The sequence below is a fragment of the Nomascus leucogenys genome, unplaced genomic scaffold (assembly GCF_006542625.1).
Source record: "Nomascus leucogenys isolate Asia unplaced genomic scaffold, Asia_NLE_v1 Super-Scaffold_285, whole genome shotgun sequence".
NCBI classification, from domain to species: Eukaryota; Metazoa; Chordata; class Mammalia; order Primates; family Hylobatidae; genus Nomascus; species Nomascus leucogenys.
The window spans coordinates 1,014,089-1,033,180 of NW_022095770.1; the positions used below are offsets into that span (position 1 = coordinate 1,014,089).

Below are 19,092 nucleotides of genomic sequence, written 5' to 3' on the forward strand. Positions count from 1 at the left end.
TTCTTTTTTTTTTGAGATAGAGTCTCACTCTGTTGCCCAGGCTGGAGTGCAGTGGTGCAATCTTGGCTCACTGCTACCTCCGCCTCCCAGGTTCAAGTAGTTCTCGTGCCTCAGCCTCCCGAGTAGCTGGGATTACAGTCACGCACCACCACACCCAGCTAATTTTGTATATTTTTGGTAGAGACGGGGTTTCACCGTGCTAGCCAGACTGGTCTCAAACTCCTGACCTCAAGTGATCCACTGGCCTTGGTCTCCCAAAGTGCTGGGATTACAGGCCTGAGCCACCGCACCCAGCCTACCATCTTATTTTTAGATGGAGACTTCTGGACATTGGTATAAAATCTAGATGGTTCCAGTCCTGACCTTTTCTTCATGTTTTATCTCACCTTCCTAACACTTCCACCACTGTTGAAAAAGTGTAGCTCCATATGATCTTACTGCCCTTCATTCAGTCAAGCAAGACACTGACATTGCGTAGATTCTGGGTCTCACATTTGCTTTGTTTTTATCTGGAGCTTTACTGGAAACTAAATGCTATTGCGTACTAGCTGCAGAAGCAGGAGGGGAAGTTGGCAAGAATTTGCTGCTTTCTGTTTGGTCTGTCTGAGGCAGCTGACCTTTTGGAAGGAAATCGCTGCTCTTTGCTTCTTCCGGTAACAGTGCCGCCTGTGAAAGAACACACACACAGAAGGCTTCTGCCGTTATCCTGGCTGATGCCTTGCAGCATAAGCTGTTAGTTAAGAGGTGGGAGCCTTTCAGTGCATCTGTTGTGTGCTGTAGGAGCATGCACTCAAGTTCCTACACCATGCTAAGTTGTGTGTAGATATACTATTAGAGGTATAGTGAGAGACAGTCTGTTACCAGAAAAAGTAGGTTGCTTTAGCAAAAGTAATTGCCTTTTATTTACTCCCACTATGAGTGCTGTAGTAAATGTGGACAAGTATTTTGTGCACAATTTTAGTTCATCTTAATGTTAAATGTCCTGGTAATTGCTTTTTATACCTGGATAACTGGTTTTTTTGTTTTTTTTTCCCAGCAGGACAAACATTTTGATTTTCTAAGATATGAGCTCTTATTAAATGTCATTTCTTCTCAGAATTAGAATAAGCTTCTTTTTTTTTTTTTTTTTTGGACAAGATCTCACAATGTCACCCAGGCTGGAGTGCAGCGACACAATCATGGCTCACAGCAGCCTCAAACTCCTGGGCTTAAGCAATTATTCTGCCTGTCTCCTGAGTAGCTAGAACTACAGGCATGCGCTACCACACTGGGCTAATTTTTAAATTTTTTGTAGAGATGGAGTCTCACTATGTTGCCTAGGCTTGTCTCAAACTCCTGGCCTAATCAATCTTCCCATCTCGGCCTCCCAGAGTGCTGGGTTTACAGGCATGAGCCACTGTGCCTGGCCCAGAATTAGCTGCTTCTTTTTTTCATACTTTTTTTTTTTTTTTTTTTTTAGAGAATGAGTCTGGCTCTGTCGTCCATCTGGCATGCAGTGGCGCAATCAGAGTTCACTGCAGCTGCTAACTCCTGGGCTCAAGTGATTCTCCCACCTCATCCTCCTAAGTAACTAAGACTACAGGTGTGTGCCACCACATGCTACTACTTTTTGTTTTGCTTTCTTTGTAAAGACAGAGCCTTGATATGTTGCCCAAGCTAGTCTTGAACTCCTGAGCTCAGGTGATCCTCCTGCCTCGGCCTCCCAAAGTGCTGAGATTACAGGTGTGAGCCACTACACCTGGCCAAGATTTAGCTTCTTAACAAACCTGCTACTCGTTGGATCCACTGTTTCTGCAGGACTTGTTTTACTTAAACACAGGTAGTAGGACACCCCACAACTTGGGATTATTTTCGGAAAGCTGTAGTTGGGTTTCATATCACCCAGTAAGCAAACAAGGGAACTAACCAGCTGATGAGGCATTTCTCTCTTAAAAGAGGAGATTTCAGTTTTATATTGTTTTAACTAAAACATATTCAGTTCAGTTTTTATTTTGTTATTTGAAATGACATATTCAAATTATGTCTAAGTAAAAATGAAACATTTTAATTCATGGCAAATTAAGAGAACATAGCTACCTGGAAAACGGGGCGAACTGCCATATCTTTCTGCGTTTAGTTTTGGTTCGGTGGATAGGTGTGCTTTTCTAAGATATTATTGGTCTCTTCCCTAGATTTGCTGTTGATGGCACAGATGGTTGGGTGAAGGTTTGTGTTGATGTACATAGAAGACATAGAGATTAGTACAGAGAGAAACATCTCAGGGCCTCCTTAGCAAGATTGCCCTGCAGTGCTTCTGTTCTTGGAAACTGGTCTGATCTGTTCCACTTTCCTGGGGTAATGAAGAATCCAGGGGGAATACAAACCCTGCGTTGGTTTTAGGTATAGGTTCTTGGCACAGAATAAATTGATATCAACAAAACAGGAAGATTTCTCCCCAGTTCTGTTGGCCTTTGAGTAGGAGCGAAGTTAGGAACCAACAGCTGAGGTTTCCTGTGATCTGCTCTTGTAATGATAGCTTTCTAGACACCTTGAATTGTTACTCTTGAACTGTCAATGGCCTTCACGTAAGCCAGTTGTGTTCAGGTATGTGATTAGAGGTAAGAGATATGTTTGTTTGTGTTTAGAAATGGGGTCTTGCTTTGTGGCTCAGGCTTGAGCACAGCGGCGTGATCATAGCTCACTGCAGCCTTGACCTCCTGGGAGCGCTCCCATCTCAGCCTCCTGAGTAGCTTGGCCTGCAGAAGTGAGTCACCATGCCCAGCTAGAAAGTTTTTTATTTTAAAGAAATTCTGGTACCATTGTGAGTGGCTTTCTGTGTATTTCATTCTATTTACAGTTGGTACAAGTTTACTTAGTCATATCAAAGATGAAAGAGGGCCACTAATGTATATAAATATATGTCAGAATTACAAATTAATGTTATTAACAGTCTTAAATCACTACTTGAAAACACAGTTAAGGCACTATGTATTTGAAAGTGAAAGAATTGCATTTCTTTAAAAAATTTTTTATAATTCTGAATTTTTACTTTATAATTCTGAATGTTCTACTTAAAATTTTTTTATAATTCTGAATTTTTATTTTATAATTCTGAATGTTCTACTTAAATCAAGGCTGCCCAGGTAAGACAGTGTCATAACCTGGATATTATCATGTTAGGAAATATTTCTTCCTGTGTTTTATGTATCTTTAAACTTGGTTCCTGTGGGATAGTCAGTAGTACCAATTCCCCATTGATTATTAAATTTATATCTCAAGTTTTACATTTTAAACACAATTTAATCAAAAACTTTTCAAAAATTCTACCAAAAAACCCCTTCACCTAAATGTAACAACTGTTTACACTTCTCTTTGACTTTTCTCTATTTGCCCTCTTGCATACGTGTTGTATAGACTTTTCATTTAACATTCTTTTATTTCTACTCTAAAAAAATGTGTCTACGGGCCAGGTGCGATGGCTCACATCTGTAATCCCAGCATTCTGGGAGGCCGAGGCGGGAGGATCACAAGGCCAAGAGTTGGAGACCAGCCTGGCCAGCATGGTGAAACCCCATCTCTACTAAAAATACAAAAATTAGGGCTGGGCGGGGTGGCTCACCCCTGTAATTCCAGCACTTTGGGAGGCTGAGGTGGGCAGATCACCTGAGGTCAGGAGTTCAAAACCAGCCTGGCCAACATGGTGAAAACCCGTCTCTATTAAAAATACAAAAAATTAGCCGGGCATGGTGGTGGGCACCTGTAATCCCAGCTACTCGGGAGGCTGAGGCAGGCGAATTGCTTGAACCTGGGAGGCAGAGGTTGCAGTGAGCCAAGATCGCGCCATTGCACTCCAGCCTGGGCAATAAGAGCAAAACTCCGTCTCAAAAAAATAAAAATAAAAAATTAGCTGGGCATTGGTGGCAGATGCCTATGGTCCCAGCTGCTCAGGAGGCTGAGACAAGAGAATTGCTTGAACATGAGAGGTGGGGGTTGCAGTGAGCCAAGATCATGCCACTGCACTTTAACCCGGTTGAAAGAGCAAGACTCGGCCTGGCGCGGTAGCTCACGCCTGTAATTCCAGCACTTTGGGAGGCCGAGGTAGGCAGATCACGAGGTCATGAGATCGAGACCATCTTGGCCAACATGGTGAAACCCTGTCTCTACTAAAAATACAAAAATTAGCTGGGCATGGTGGCGCGTGCCTGTAGTCCCAGCTATTCGGGAGGCTGAGGCAGGAGAATCACTTGAACCTGGGAGGCGGAGGTTGCAGTGAACCGAGATTGCTCCACTGCACTCCAGCCTGGGCGACAGAGTGAGACTCCATCTAAAAAAAAAAAAAAAAAAATTAGCCGGGCATTGGTGGCAGATGCCTATGGTCCCAGCTGCTCAAGAGGCTGAGGCAAGAGAATTGCTTGAACACGAGAGGTGGGGGTTGCAGTGAGCCAAAATCGTGACACTGCACTTTAACCCGGTTGAAAGAGCAAGACTCTGTCTCAAAAATATAAATAAAGGCCGGGCGCGGTGGCTCACGCTTGTAATCCCAGCACTTTGGGAGGCCGAGGCGGGTGGATCACGAGGTCAGGTGATCGAGACCACGGTGAAACCCCGTCTCTACTAAAAGTACAAAAACAAATTAGCCGGGCATGGTGGCGGGCACCTGTAGTCCCAGCTACTCGGAGAGGCTGAGGCAGGAGAATGGCGTGAACCCGGGAGGTGGAGCTTGCAGTGAGCCGAGATCGCGCCACTGCACTCCAGCCTGGGCGACAGAGCGAGACTCTGTCTCAAAAAAAAAAAAATATAAATAAATAAATAAATAAAATAGAATCAAAATTTAAAAATGCATCTACATGGTTTTTATATTTCAACATAGATTTTATATTTCATTTAACTGGTTGCACCATATCCCATTAGATTAATACGTTATAGTCTAATCATCCCCCTATTTTGGATATTTTGGTTATTTCCGGTTTCTCCTGATGGTATGTATCCCTGGGAATTGGCCTAAATCAAGGCACTCGTCAAAGAAAATTTTGCTAGGTAGAAACTAAATACTGTAATTCTCCATGGTAAGAGGGAGGCCATGAACTTTAATAGGGAAAATATTGGTAACGTGTAGATTTATTAATAAATTGCCTGTTTTGTTTGTTTTTAGCTTTCAAGCAAGAGGAAAGGGATTATATTTTATTTAAGTAGTATAGAAACAGGGTATTGTAGTAGCTGAGGAGTTTTTTTCCTGAACTAAAAGATTTGAATTGTCCAAGAGACACATTCTAAGATGAGTTGATCTTGAATTACAGTACAAATATAAACCTTCACTAGAAATTCTGAGGCTGGCTAGGTGTGGTGGCTCACACTTGTCATCCCAGCACTTTGGGAGGCCGAGGTAAGAGGATCACTTGAGCCCAGGAGTTCATGACCAGCCTGGGCAACACAGCAAGACCCCTATCTCTAAAAAAAAAAAAAAAATTAGCCGGGCATGGTGGCACACACCTGTGGTCCCAGCTACTCAGGAGGCTAAGGGAGGAGGATCACCTGAACCCAGGAGGTTGAGACTGCAGTGGGCAGTGATTACGCCATAGCACTCCAGCCTGAGTGACAGAGTGAGACCCTGTCTCAAAAAAAAAAAAAAAAAAAAAAGGAGAAGAAAGAAAAAAATTCTGAAGCTAAGATAGGACTACATGGCAGCTTCAAATCATTTCTTATTTTTCCATAATGCAGATGGTCATTATTTTTGGGCTACAGCAAGTGCTTTTAGTCATCTGGAAAGTGATACAGATGTAGCTTCTTCCCAAAGGAATCGCTGAAGTTGCTGGCTGGATTTGGACATGGAGATAATGATAACACACGTACACTGTGGGCCACCATGGCATGAGAGAGCCCAACTTGGATGCTGGTGGCCTACAAGCTGCAGCACAACGCCTACGAAATCCAGATTTTTATTTACCACCAGGGACAGTTTCGAAGTGAGAGTCAAACCTCTGCTCTCATTGCTTTGTTTTTCTTTTTTGGAATGTGTGCCCTTAATTTTGATTTTGAAAAAAATGTAAATGACTAAAAAGTGTAAAGAATAGAACAATGAGTACTCACATATACTTCACCTAGGTTGAGCCAGTGTTCACAGCTGTTAGATTTACTTTCCCACACTCCCCACCACTGTCACTCTTCTGTTTCTTCTCCCAAAGTAAGATGCGGACGTCATGGCCATTTACCCTTAAATACTTGACAGTGTGTCTACTCCGAGCAAAGGCATTCTTCTACACAACCTGAATGCCATTGTCACTCTCAAGAAATTTAGCAGTGATAAAATAATATCTAATATATAATGAGGTAATGGCCTTTAGAGCTGTGGGTGTTTTTGTTTGTTTTGAGACAGAATCTCACTCAGTTGCCCAGCCTGGAGTGCAAGTGGCGCAATCTCAGCTCACTACAACCTCTGCCTCCCAGGTTCAAGAGATTCTTGTGCCTCAGCCTTCCGAGTAGCCGCAACTACAGGCGTGTGCCACCACACCCAACTAATTTTTGTATTTTTAGTAGAGACAGGGTTTCACCATGTTGGCCAGGCTGGTCTCAAATGCTTGACCTTGAGTGATCCTCCGGGCTTGGCCTCCCAAAGTGCTGGGATTATAGGCATGAGCCACCGCACCCAGTCGTGTTTTTGTTTTTGAATTACGCTCTTGGTGGTTGTGTCTCTTCAGCCTCCTTTAACCTAGAACAGCTCCACCTGTTTTGGGTGGGGGTGGGATCATTGATTAGAGTCTCACAATTTGGATTTGTCTGACTGTTTCTTCATGATTTAGTTTGTGTATTCTTTTCAGCAAATCATATCTGGAGGCACATAATGTCAGTTTATCCCATGATTGCGGATGTTTGATCACTCGGTTAAGGCATTGTCTGCCAGATTTATCCACGGAAATGCACCTTTCCCCTTTGTGAATAATAAGTAATATGTGAGTAGTACTTTGAGACTAAATGCTGTCCCCCAACAACTGTCACCTAATGGTTTTAGCAGCTGTGATGATCCTTGTCTAAGTCTACTCTCCTTATTTTTGAGATTGTGCATCTTTGGCCAAGACTTTATATCCTATATTTAGATGAGAGTTTTAAATATGTAGTAACCTGCTGATTGAAAGTTGATTTTTATATTTAGTAAGTGGGTCCTTTCCTACCTTCTCCTTTATCCCCTCCCTTACCCTTTCCCCTCCTCCATTCTCTGTTCTTCCTATTGTAATATGTAATGATTTGGCTGTGACATAAAGATTAATGACTGATTGTCTTCCCAGAATATTATCATCTCTATGTTGCCTGGGCACATTTTTCCTTGTTTGCTTCTTTGTGAGCCAAATGCTTTTATTCTTTCTGTTCTCTTCCCATCTGTTTAATAATGTGATTTTTTAAAAAGAGAATTGGCTTCCTGATTGCATATAAGGTAGTATTTAGAAAAAAAAAATTAAAGAGCAGATGGCTCTGGTATTGACCTACTTCTAGATGTGATAGCCTTCTTTACTTGATGTTAGTCCAATTTTAATATGAATGAAGTCTTAATCCTTTATTGCTGCTATTGAATATTTTTCTGTCCCTCAAAATCCCTATACTAGACTGGGCATGGTGGCTCACGCCTGTAATCCCAACACTTTGGGAGGCCGAGGTGGGTGGATCACTTGAGGTCAGGAGTTCAAGACCAGCCTGGCCAACATGGTAAAACCCTGCCTCTACTAAAAATCCAAAAATTAGCCAGACACAGTGGCACATGCCTGTAATTCTAGCTACTCAGGAGGCTGAGGCAGGAGAATCACTTGAACCCGGGAGGCAGAGGTTGCAGTGAGCCGAGATCATGCCACTGCACTCCAGCCTGGGTGACAGAGCGAGATTCTGTCTCAAAAAAAAAACAAAAAAAATCCCTGTACTAGGTGACCACCATCATTTAATATATTTAATAATGTTGGTATCAACAGTAAAGCAGTAAACGTAACTATGGAATTTGCTCTTTTTTTTTTTTTTTTGAGATGGAGTTTCACTCTTGTTGCCAATGCTGGAGTGCAATGGTGCGATCTCAGCTCACCGCAACTTCCACCTTCCAGGTTCAAGCGATTCTCCTGCCTCAGCATCCCAAGTAGCTGGGATTACAGGCATGCACCACCACGCCTGGCTAATTTTTTGTATTTTTAGTAGAGACAGAGTTTCTCCATGTTGGTCAGGCTGGTCTTGAACTCCCAACCTCAGGTGATCTGCCCATCTCTGCCTCACAAAGTACTGGAATTACAAGCATGAGCCACCACGCCTGGCTGGAACTTGCTCTTTATATTCTGTACAGAATCCTTAGTCATTCACTGGAGCTGATAGGTTTAACAGTTTTGAACCCTGGCTCCTTGCCTTGTACTTTTCAGATCAGAAGCAATGTTTATACATCATCTCTTCCATCTGTCACCCAGCCCTAGCCTTTGCCAAAATCAGTGCCCCTCAGTATTAGGTTTCTTACTTTAATTTTTCATTCTTTGCTCTCTTTAAATTATGAAATATAACAAGCAGGCAGAAAAGTACATAGAAAATGGCAAACCACCTTAAGTCCTCAACATGCATGCAGCCTGGTGCAGTGGTGCAAGTAAGTGCAGGTTCTCAGGTAGGTCCAGCCCAGATAGTACCCCTTAGTAGTATGGGACCAACCCTGGAGCAAGTGTTTCACTTCTTTCTCTTTTTAAAAATAGCTTTACTGAGATATAATCACGCACTATAAAATTCACCCTTTGAAGTATATTCTCAGAGTTATACAATTATCACCACTATCTAATTCCAGAACATTTTCATCATCCCTTCAAAAAGCCCATACCTTTTAGCAATCATTCCCCATTTCTCCCTCCCCTCAGCCCTTGGCAACCACCAATCTATTTTCTGTCTCTATAGATTTGCCTATTCCGGATATTTCATAAAAATGGAATTTATAGTATGTTCCCTTGCATGCCTTTCACTTTACATAATGATTTCAAGGTCATCCACACTGTAGCATGCGTCAGTACTTCATTCCTTTTTAACATCTGCATAATATTCCATTTTATTCATTGTATTTATCCATTCCTATCCATATTTATCTGTTTATCCTTTGGTGGACATTTAAGTTGTTTCCACTTTGGGGCGATTATGAGGTGATTATGAATAATGCAGCTGTGAACATTTGTGTACCTGTTTTTTGTTCTGTTTTGTTTTTGAGACAGAGTCTTGCTGTGCTTGCCCTATCATCCAGGCTGGAGTGCAGTGGCACAGATCTCGGCTCACTGCAACCTCCGCCTCCCAGATTCAAGCAATTCCCCTGCCTCAGCCTCCCAAATAGCTGGGATTACAGGCACCCGCCACCGTGCCCAGCTCATTTTTTTTTTTTTTTTTAATTTTTAGTTGAGATGGGGTTTCGCCATGTTGTCCAGGCTGGTCTCGAACTCCTGACCTCAGGTGACCCACCCGCCTCAGCCTCCCAAAGTGCTGGGATTACAGGCGTGAGCCACTGTACCTGGCCTGTGTACCCACTTTCTGGGGACCATGTTTTCACTTCTGTTAGGCATATACCCAGGAGTGGAACTACTGGATAATGTAGTAACTCTATGTTTACCCTTTTGTAGAATTGCCAGATAGTTTTCCAAAACTCTTTCACCACGTTACAATTCTACTTAATCTTGAAGACCCTCAATTTCCTCATCTATAACATGGGGATAATAATAGTGCCTATGTCTGAGGGATTTAGGATTAAGAGTAGATTCATAAAAGCACTTGTTATAAGTAACATAGTAAGTGCTTAGCTAGCTCTTACATCTGGATGGGGGATAATAATAACACTGATAAATGTTATTTATTTCTCATCCTATTTCTGAAGTTTATTTTTATTTATTAGATGAATTGAAATATTTGTTGCTAATAATTCTAAAGCAGTATAATAAATGAAAACTTCAAATTTCATTAGTTGTTTTTTGTACTTTAATTATTAAAAGTCAGATATGTCCTTGGAAGGAATAGGTAAAGCCATGGCTCCCTGCTGGCTTAGTCTTCTCTGTTCAACAACATATTGGAAGGAATGGAATGGGTAGTTTTCTTCTCCTTTTTTTTTTTTTTTTTTTTTGAGACAGAGTCTCACTCTGTCGCCAGCCTGGAGTGCAGTGGCATGATCTTGGCTCACTGCAACCTCTGCCTCCCGGGTTCAAGCAGTTCTTCTGCCTCAGCCTCCTGAGTAGCTGGGACTACAGGAGCATGGCACCATGTCCAGCTAATTTTTGTATTTTTAGTAGAGATGGGTTTTCACCATGTTGGCCAGGATGGTCTCGATCTCTTGACCTCGTGATCCACCCACCTCGGCCTCCCAGAGTGCTGGGATTACAGACATGAGCCACCGCACCCGGCCTCTTCTTTTTTTTTTTTTTTTTTTAAGAGTTTAGTATGCATAGGGCAAAATCAAAGCCTTGCTATTACTCTACCACCCTCACCCTTCACAATTCTCCGTTTTTTCATTCAAAGATAAGAGAACAGACTTCACAGTGCCTTTCCACCACCTCCCAAGAGTTCCTGTCTGTAGAAGTCCTTGTGCCAGGGAAATTGATTAAGAAATAGGAATACCATCTTTTAAAAGGGCCCAGCACAGCCTGTAATCCCAGCACTTTGGGAGGCCGAGGTGGGTGGATCACAAGGTCAGGAGTTCAAGACCAGCCTGGCCAAGATGGTGAAAACCCCGTCTCTACTAAAAATACGAAATTAGCCGGGCGTGGTGGCGGGCGGCTGTAATCCCAGCTACTTGGGAGGCTGAGGCAGATAATTGCTTAAACCTGGGAGGCGGAGGTTGCAGTGAGCCCAGGTCACGCCACTGCACTCCAGCCTGGGTGACAAAACGAGATTCTGCCTAAAAAAAAAAAAAAAAAAAAAAAAGGCCAGGCACAATGGCTCGTGCCTGTAATCCCAGCACTCTTGGGGAGGATCACTTGAGGTGAGGAGTTTGAGACCAGTCTGGGCAACATAGTAAGACCTTGTCTCTACAAAAAAAAAAAAGTTTTTTTCTTTAATTAGCCAGGTGTGATGGCATGTGCCCACAGTCCCAGCTACTTGGGTGGCTGAGGTAGGAGTATCCCTCAAGCCCAGGAGTTTGAGGCTGCAGTGAACCATGATCACACCACTGCACTCCAGCCTGAGTGATGGAGTAAGACCGTGTCTTGGATGGATGGATGGATGGACGGACGGACGGATGGACGGACGGACGGATGGATGGATGGAAAAGTTTACACTGGAGGATATTGGTTAAAGAAAAGGATAGCAAGAGCTATTTGCAGAGGATTGATTTTTGGAAAGTTCATTAAATTGAGTTAAAATTAGAGATGGGAGAAAGAAGCTGGTTTTGTAAGTTTAAGGTAACAGTAAGAACAGTAGTGAGTACTGGCCGGGCGCAGTGGCTCACGCTTGTAATCCCAGCACTTTGGGAGGCCGAGGCAGGCGGATCATGAGGTCAGGAGATCGAGACCACGGTGAAACCCCGTCGCTACTAAAAATACAAAAAATTAGCCGGGCGTGGTGGCGGGCGCCTGTAGTCCCAGCTACTCGGAGAGGCTGAGGCAGGAGAATGGCATGAACCCGGGAGGCGGAGCTTGCAGTGAGCCGAGAGCGCGCCACTGCAGTCCGGCGTGGGTGAAAGAGCGAGACTCCGTCTCAAAAAAAAAAAAAAAAGAACAGTAGTGAGTACTTACAGAGCACCTGCTCTTAGCCAGACACTCTTTTAGGTATGTACATAAAACTAATTCATTCTTACAGCAGCCCCCTAAGGGGCATAAGTATTATTCTCATTGTACAAATAAGAAAACTGAGGCAGAGAGAGGCTTAACGGGCTGTCTTTGGCAGAACCATATTTAGGTGAGTTCAGCGTCATCTCTAAAAGTTTAACAACCCAGTTTAGAGACTTTGGCCCTGGGATGGGGGGGTAGGATGGGGAATCGGAATTACAAAATGCTTTAAATTATACACATGAATCCAGCAGACCGAATCTACTGGATTCATATTATTCATATGATATTCACATTATTCATAATATTATTCATATTAACCCCCTACTCCCACCCCACGCTAGAATTCATTCACTGAGTTGGCAGATACACAGTGGGCCTTCTATTGACAGACACTACTCTCCACTGCAGTTTAGCTAGGGCAAGACCTTGGTCACAGTGTTCTACAAGTCCTCAGAGAGAGTAATGTTTTTCTTTGTTATAGTTTATATTTTACTTTTAGAAAGGAAAAGCATCTGAGAAAAGATATTTATGACTGAGACAAAATTATTCCAAATCCCACTCACTTATATCATTTATTTATGTAGTGGACATTCATTTTTATGGTTTTCAGTAAGCCTGTAACATTATGAGCTGTTAGACTTTGAAACTTTTATTAACAAGTGCCTGAGGGCCCGACTGATTTATTTGGCTCTCCAAGCCCATGGGTATATCCAGATATATAAGGTTGAGGTAGGTGCTTTATGCCTTCAGAAAGTACAGTGTTCTGCATCCAGGGCTGTCTTAAGTTGTTCTGAAATGCTTGTGAACACAGAGTGCAACTCAGCCGAGCTCAAATAGTTCTCATCTTTGGCCTAAAAATAAGATTGTGAATCCATTTCCCAGTCTTTAGAGAATCCCCTGTGATGATTTACCAAAGAACAAACCACTTCCCTTGTCTGAGCATCACACACTGAAATTGGAGCTGCCCGTAAATAAGCAGAAGAGAACGGGTACTGGGGACAGAGGTACAGTCTTTGTGGATGCAGAGTAGCGTTCGATGGCTGGATGAATGCCAATTAGAAGAATGAATGCCGGTTAGATGAATGCTACTCATATCAGGCATGTGGACATAGCCTGATAATGGGGTGAAGAGTTCTGACATGTATGAAGAAAAATACTACTTAGCTGCCAGGCATGCTGGCTCACGCCCGTAATCCCAGCACTTTGGGAGGCTGAGGCGGGCAGGTCACCTGAGGTCAGTAGTTCAAGACCAACCTGGCCAACATGGTGAAACCCCATCTCTACTAAAAAAAATTAGCCAGGCGTGGTGGTGAGTGCCTGTAGTCCCAGCTACTCAGGAGGCTGAGGCAGGAGAATCGCTTGAACTCGGGAGGCAGAGGCTGCAGTAAGCCAAGATCATCCCACTGCACTCCAGCCTAGGCGACACAGTGAGACTCCGTCTCAAAAAACAAACAAACAAAAAACCACTACATAGCTTCTCGGTGTTATTCACGTAACTGGGAAAACAGTTGGTTTTTTCCTAAACTGGGTATTTAGAATTTTATAATGATAATCTCAGTAAGTCATCTCATATTTCACATATAGATAATTTTCAGTTTAACAGTAAAATAAAAATGACTCTGTACTAGTTAGTGTACTTTTATTTTACACTTTTGAATAGCAGTGAGCAGAATCTACTCTCCAGCTCTATCAATAGTGAAACTATATTGTATTTATCAAAATAAGGTGATTGCCACTTGGTATTTACCAGCTATTATCCTTCAAATGGGATGCTATTTTAGAAAATAATTATTATGGCATGTTCATAACTAGAATCATAAAAATATTCTACAAATTCTAAGAGCTCAGCATTCTACTCTTTGATGAAAACTAAGAGATAATCTAAAATTTAAGGCAAAATAGAGTGACATTTTTTAATACCCCTACATGCATGGTATATCACCACAGTATTTCTTTCCTAAAACAGTAATAGGCTCCTAAATATGCTTGACCAGCAGGGCATGTTAAATATTTGTTTGTGTATTTATTCGCTCCGCAAGTATTTTTTGACCACTTTCCATGGGCAAGCCACCGTACTAGACACTGGGGACACAGTCATGAATAAGATGTGCTCCTGGCTGAGCGTGGTGGCTCACGCCTGTAATCCCAGCACTTTGGGAGGCCGAGGAGGGCAGATCACGAGGTCAGGAGACCAAGACCATCCTGGCCAACATGGTGAAACCCCATCTCTACTAAAAATACAAAACTTAGCTGGGCGTGGCGGTGTGTGCCTGTAGTCCCAGCTGCTCGGGAGGCTGAGGCAGGAGAATTGCTTGAACCTGGGAGGCAAAGGCTGCAGTGAGCTGAGATCTCTGCACTCCAGTCTGGGCGACAGAGCGAGACTCCGTCTCAAAAAAAAAAAAAAATTGTAATTGATTATTTAAATGGAAATCTGTTCCGTTTTCATGCCTTGGTATTTCATACTGATATATTGTTCAATTACAACTTTGAGAAGAGCCGATAGAATCAGTCAAATTGTGTGTATACATTTATTTATGCAACAAAAAAATTATGATGCTTATGTGCCAGGTACCGTTCTAGACCCAGGAGAAAGCATGGTGAACAAAACAAAGTCATTGTGTTCATGGTGATTTCACCCTGGTGGGAAGTCAGTAAGCAAATATATGATCAATATCAGGAATTGATAAATGATAAGAAGAAAAATAAAGCAGATTAAGAGGATAGAGAGTGACCAGAATACCATTTTATTTGAGTGGTCTGGGAAGGAGTCTCTGGAGAGATAGAAGTTTTCATAGCTTTCCTTCTTTTGTCTCTTGAGTCAGTTCACCTAATGAATGCAGATGCAAGAGAATTTTTGTATCTGTTAGTATCACTCACATATTCATTGAGAGCTATGCTGAGGTCCTACTTCTTATTCTTTACTACTTAGGAATACTAACACCTGAATTCTTCTCTTCATTCTTTTATCACCCTTCCATATACTTAAGTGCCTAAGCACCTTCATTCATCCATCCCTAATGTGATTTCTTTTCTTGAGACAAAATCTGGCTCTGTTGCCCAGACTGGAGTGCAGTGACGTAATCTCGGCTCACTGCCACCTCCGCCTCCCAGGTTCAAGCGATTCTCCTGCCTCAGCCTCCCAAGTAGCTGGAATTACAGACGCATGCCAACACACCTGGCTAATTGTTTTGTATTTTTAGTAGAGACGGGGTTTCGTCATGTTGGCCAGGCTAGTCCCGAACTCCTGATCTCAGGTGATCCGCCCACCTCAGCCTCCCAAAGTGCTGGGATTACAAGCGTGAGCCACCGTGCCTGGCCATCCATTCCTTATCCTTTACCCAAAAATCATGATTTGGTATCTGTTCTGGTTTTCCAAAATCTTGCGATATGATTTATTTGATTAAAAAATATATTGTGCAGTTAAGTGACTTCCAGTGTTTGATTATAAAGTGGAATTGCTTCTGGAGAGAGCTCTTTTATCTAAGTGTTTTGGTGAACTCACAGCCACTGAAATTTGATGTCTTGGGTCAAATTGGGTCTTACAGTGGTCCCAACCTTAATGCGTAAAAGCCCTAAATAAAATTTCTCAAGTGTTCTATAGCATTGCACAAGTCTAAAATAGATAACTGGCACTCTCCTATACCTCATTGTTGGCTAACTGACTTGTCCCATAAATAGCTCAGTGTTATGTGATCAGACAACTACAACTAACAGAAGAGATTTTTGTTTCCTAACACACTTGTGCAGTCTCTGGTAGTAAACAAAATCCAAGTCCAAGTCACTGGCCCCTAACTGTAACCTGGTTCTTAGAAGAATTGTGCAAATCAGTAGCCAAATCATGTGGGATGGAATTCAAGATAACCCTGCCTTATACCAAACTCTACATTGTGGAAAATAGTGTTAGAGCAAGATTCATTTTCAGTCCTTAGAATTACTTGAAGTCCCTTCCCAGTCTACTCAAATGTTTCTGCCCTAATCTGGTTAAACTCAAAGAGCATCTGCCAAATGAGTTAAAAATTGTCAGGTGAGTCTGAGGGGCATCATGGTAGTTTTATAAAGCCGTTTTTTAAAAAATCAAGAGCGTGTCAAAAAAAGAAACTACCGGCTGGGCACAGTGGCTCATGCCTGTAATTCCAGCACTTTGGGAGGCTGAGGTGGGCGGATCACGAGGTCAGGAGATCGAGACCATCCTGGCTAACACGGTGAAACCCCGTCTCTACTAAAAATACAAAAAATTAGATGGGCGTGGTGGCGGGCGCCTGTAGTCCCAGCTACTCGGGTGGCTGAGGCAGGAGAATGGTGTGAACCCGGGAGGCAGGGCTAGCAGTGAGCCGAGATCGCATCACTGCACTCCAGCCTGGGCGACACAGTAAGACTACGTCTCAAAAAAAAAAAAAAAAAAAGAAAGAAACTACCTGCTATTGGAGTATAATGGTTCATAGTTCCAACTCTTAGGTGGAATGTATTGTTTTTGTGTTTGAAAGATTTGTAAATGCTATAATTTAACAGAATATTGCTTCATAAATTCCTTAGCAGTAACTCAGGAGGTGAACCTTGGGGCATTTTTCCAGATAAATCTGTGCTCTTTGTGTGCAAAGCATTGCTGCTTAGGTAACTAGTGATAACGCATAGGGTTCAATCAACACTTTAGATATTTTCACTTTTCTTTTACTGGGCTTTTTCAAAATGGCATATGTTTATTATATTTCTGAAGTCAAAATACCAAATCTAAAACAAGTGATTTTTTTTTTTAAAAATCTCTCAGCTGGGCGCAGTGGCTCACACCTGTAACCCCAGCCCTTCAGGAGGCTGAGATGGATCACTTGAGGTCAGGAGTTCGAGACCATCCTGGCCAACATGGTGAAACCCCATCTGTACTGAAAATACAAAAATTAGCTGGGTGCGGTGGCGGGCACCTGTAATTTCAGCTACTTGGGAGGCTGAGGCAGTAGAATTGCTTGAACCTGGGAGGCAGAGGTTGCAGTGAGCTGAGATCTTGCCACTGCCCTCCAGCCTGGGCGACAGAGCAAGACTCTGTCTCAAAAAACAAACAAACAAACAAAAAAACTCTCTGCTAATTATTTATTACTGTTGAAATGCTGCTTACTATGGCTGACAATTTTGAACAAAAGTAAAGAATATGTCTACGATGTCAAAGTTAACAATTCCTTCCCTAATAATCCTTTTGTACTTTTGCTTATAAGACCTTAGTACATTTCATAATCAGAGCTTCATAGACCCAGCTGTGTATCTTTCCATGGCCAGGCTGATTGTCTACATTTTGAAAACATTTTAAAGGTAAAATTCAGTTCAAGAATACTGTATTTAGTCTACCAAAAGGGCTAAAAACATTTACTTTGGCCGAGCATGGTGGTTCATGCCTGTAATCCCAGCACTTTAGGAGGCTGAGGTGGGCGGATCACTTAAGGTCAGGAGTTCGAGACCAGCCTGGCTAACACAGTGAAGCCCCATCTCTACTAAAAATACAAAAATTAACCGAGCATGGTAGCGCACGCCTGTAATCCCAGCTACTCAGGAGGCTGAGACAGGAGTATCATTTGAACCGGGGAGGCGGAGGTTGTAGTGAGCCAAGATTGTGCCACTGCACTCCAGCTTGGGTGGCAGAGCAAGACTCTGTCTCAAAAAAATAAAAATAAAAATAAATAATAAAATAAAAACATTTACCTTGGTAACTATGTGAATATTTACTCTGGTGGATGTAAGGGGAAAATAAAGAAAAAACACCCAAAGCACTGACTGTTTGTTCAACAGATTGTAAACCATGGCTGTGTGGATACAAGCTCAGCAGCTCCAAGGAGAAGCCCTTCATCAGATGCAAGCGTTATATGGCCAGCATTTTCCCATTGAGGTGCGGCATTATTTATCCCAGTGGATTGAAAGCCAAGCATGGTAGGTGAACAAGGATGTTTGCATCATATTTTGTGAAACACCAGAATATTGGAGTTTGGTTAGAAAGATGTCATGATGGCAACTTTCAAAGTTGTATTTTTAAACATTTTTAAATGTGATCCATAAAAAGGTATTTAAAAAATTTTTTCTTTTTATAGGTGAAAGGTATTTAACCCCATCTTAGATTGAGAGGATGGAATAACTTGAGATTTTTAAAACAGTATTTGTTCCCTTTAACAGTAAATACTGTCTAAAAGCATTAGAATATTACTGCTAAGAAAGAGCAGCCAACAAATATGTTTTGAGTGCCCATAGGATGCCTAGCAGTGTCCTAAGTAGTAGAATTTATATGAAAAAAGTTAAAGCCCAACATTGTGTTGTAATCCCAACACTTTGGGAGGCCAAGGCGGGTGTATTGCTTGAGCCCAGGAGTTCAAGGAAGGCCTGAGCAACATAGCAAAACCCTGTCTCTGTACAAAATAGAAAAATTAGCCAGGTGTGGTAATGTGCACCTGTAGTACCAGCTACTTGGGAGGCTGAGGTGGGAGGATCACTTGAGCCTGGGAGGCAGAGGTTGCTGTAACCCATGATCACACCACTGCACTCCAGCCTAAGCAACAGAGTGAGACCCTGTCTCAAAACAAACAAACAAACAAACAAACAAAATTAAAGCCCTCATCTCCAAATAATTCAGTGTTTCACTGGACATGGTGGTGCACACCTATAATCGCAGCTACCCAGGATGCTGAGGTGGGAGGATTGCTTGACCCTAGCAGTTTGAGGCCAGCCTAGGCAACATAGCAAGATCCTATGTCAAAAAAATAATAATAATTTAGTGTTTAATGGGGCAGATAGGTGTGAATATGCATATAATTATAATTTATTTCTTATAGTTTATTAAATATAAATTATTTTACATTTCTTAATAAGTTTACATCTAACAAAAAACTAAAAATTAATAATTTAACAGTGGAGACATTGGTGTTTTTAATTTATATGTATTTTATATATACACATAAAGACTAAAAGAAAATTGGGTGGGTGTTGTGGCTCATGCCTGTAATCCCAGCACTTTGGGAGGCCAAGGCAGGCAGATCACTTGAGGCCAGGAGTTCTGGGACAAGCCTGGCCAACACGGCAAAATCCCATCTCTACTGAAAATACAAAAAATTAGCTGGGCGTGGTGACGGGCGCCTGTAATCCTAGCTACTCCGGAGGCTAAAGCACGAGAATCACTTGAACTCGGGAGGCAGAGGTTGCAGTGAGCACTACTGTACTCCAGCCTGGGCAACAGAGTGAGACTGCCTTTAAAAAAAAAAAAAAAAAAAAAAAGAAACGAAAATATACCCAAATGTTAACACTAATTACATTCTGGTGGTAGATTTGATAAGCATTTTAATTTTTCTTTATTTTCCAGATTACTGATTACATACTTGGGGGAGGGGAGAGTTGTTTAAAATTT

General features: G+C 42.2%; 1 protein-coding gene across 3 annotated transcripts in view; it reads left to right on the forward strand.

Moving 5' to 3' along the window:
- The window catches only part of LOC100602489 (signal transducer and activator of transcription 5B), a 76,322-nt gene that overhangs the window by 25,671 nt on the left and 31,559 nt on the right, over positions 1 to 19,092 (forward strand). For 2 of the 3 annotated variants that reach the window (XM_030808120.1, XM_030808118.1), the window contains exon 2: positions 17,493 to 17,630. In XM_030808120.1, coding sequence (XP_030663980.1) covers positions 17,503 to 17,630 — 128 coding nt within the window. In that variant the 5' untranslated portion in view covers positions 17,493 to 17,502. Of the gene's footprint in view, positions 1 to 17,492; positions 17,631 to 19,092 lie in introns of those variants that run through there. The other variant, XM_030808119.1, reaches the window with a different exon arrangement.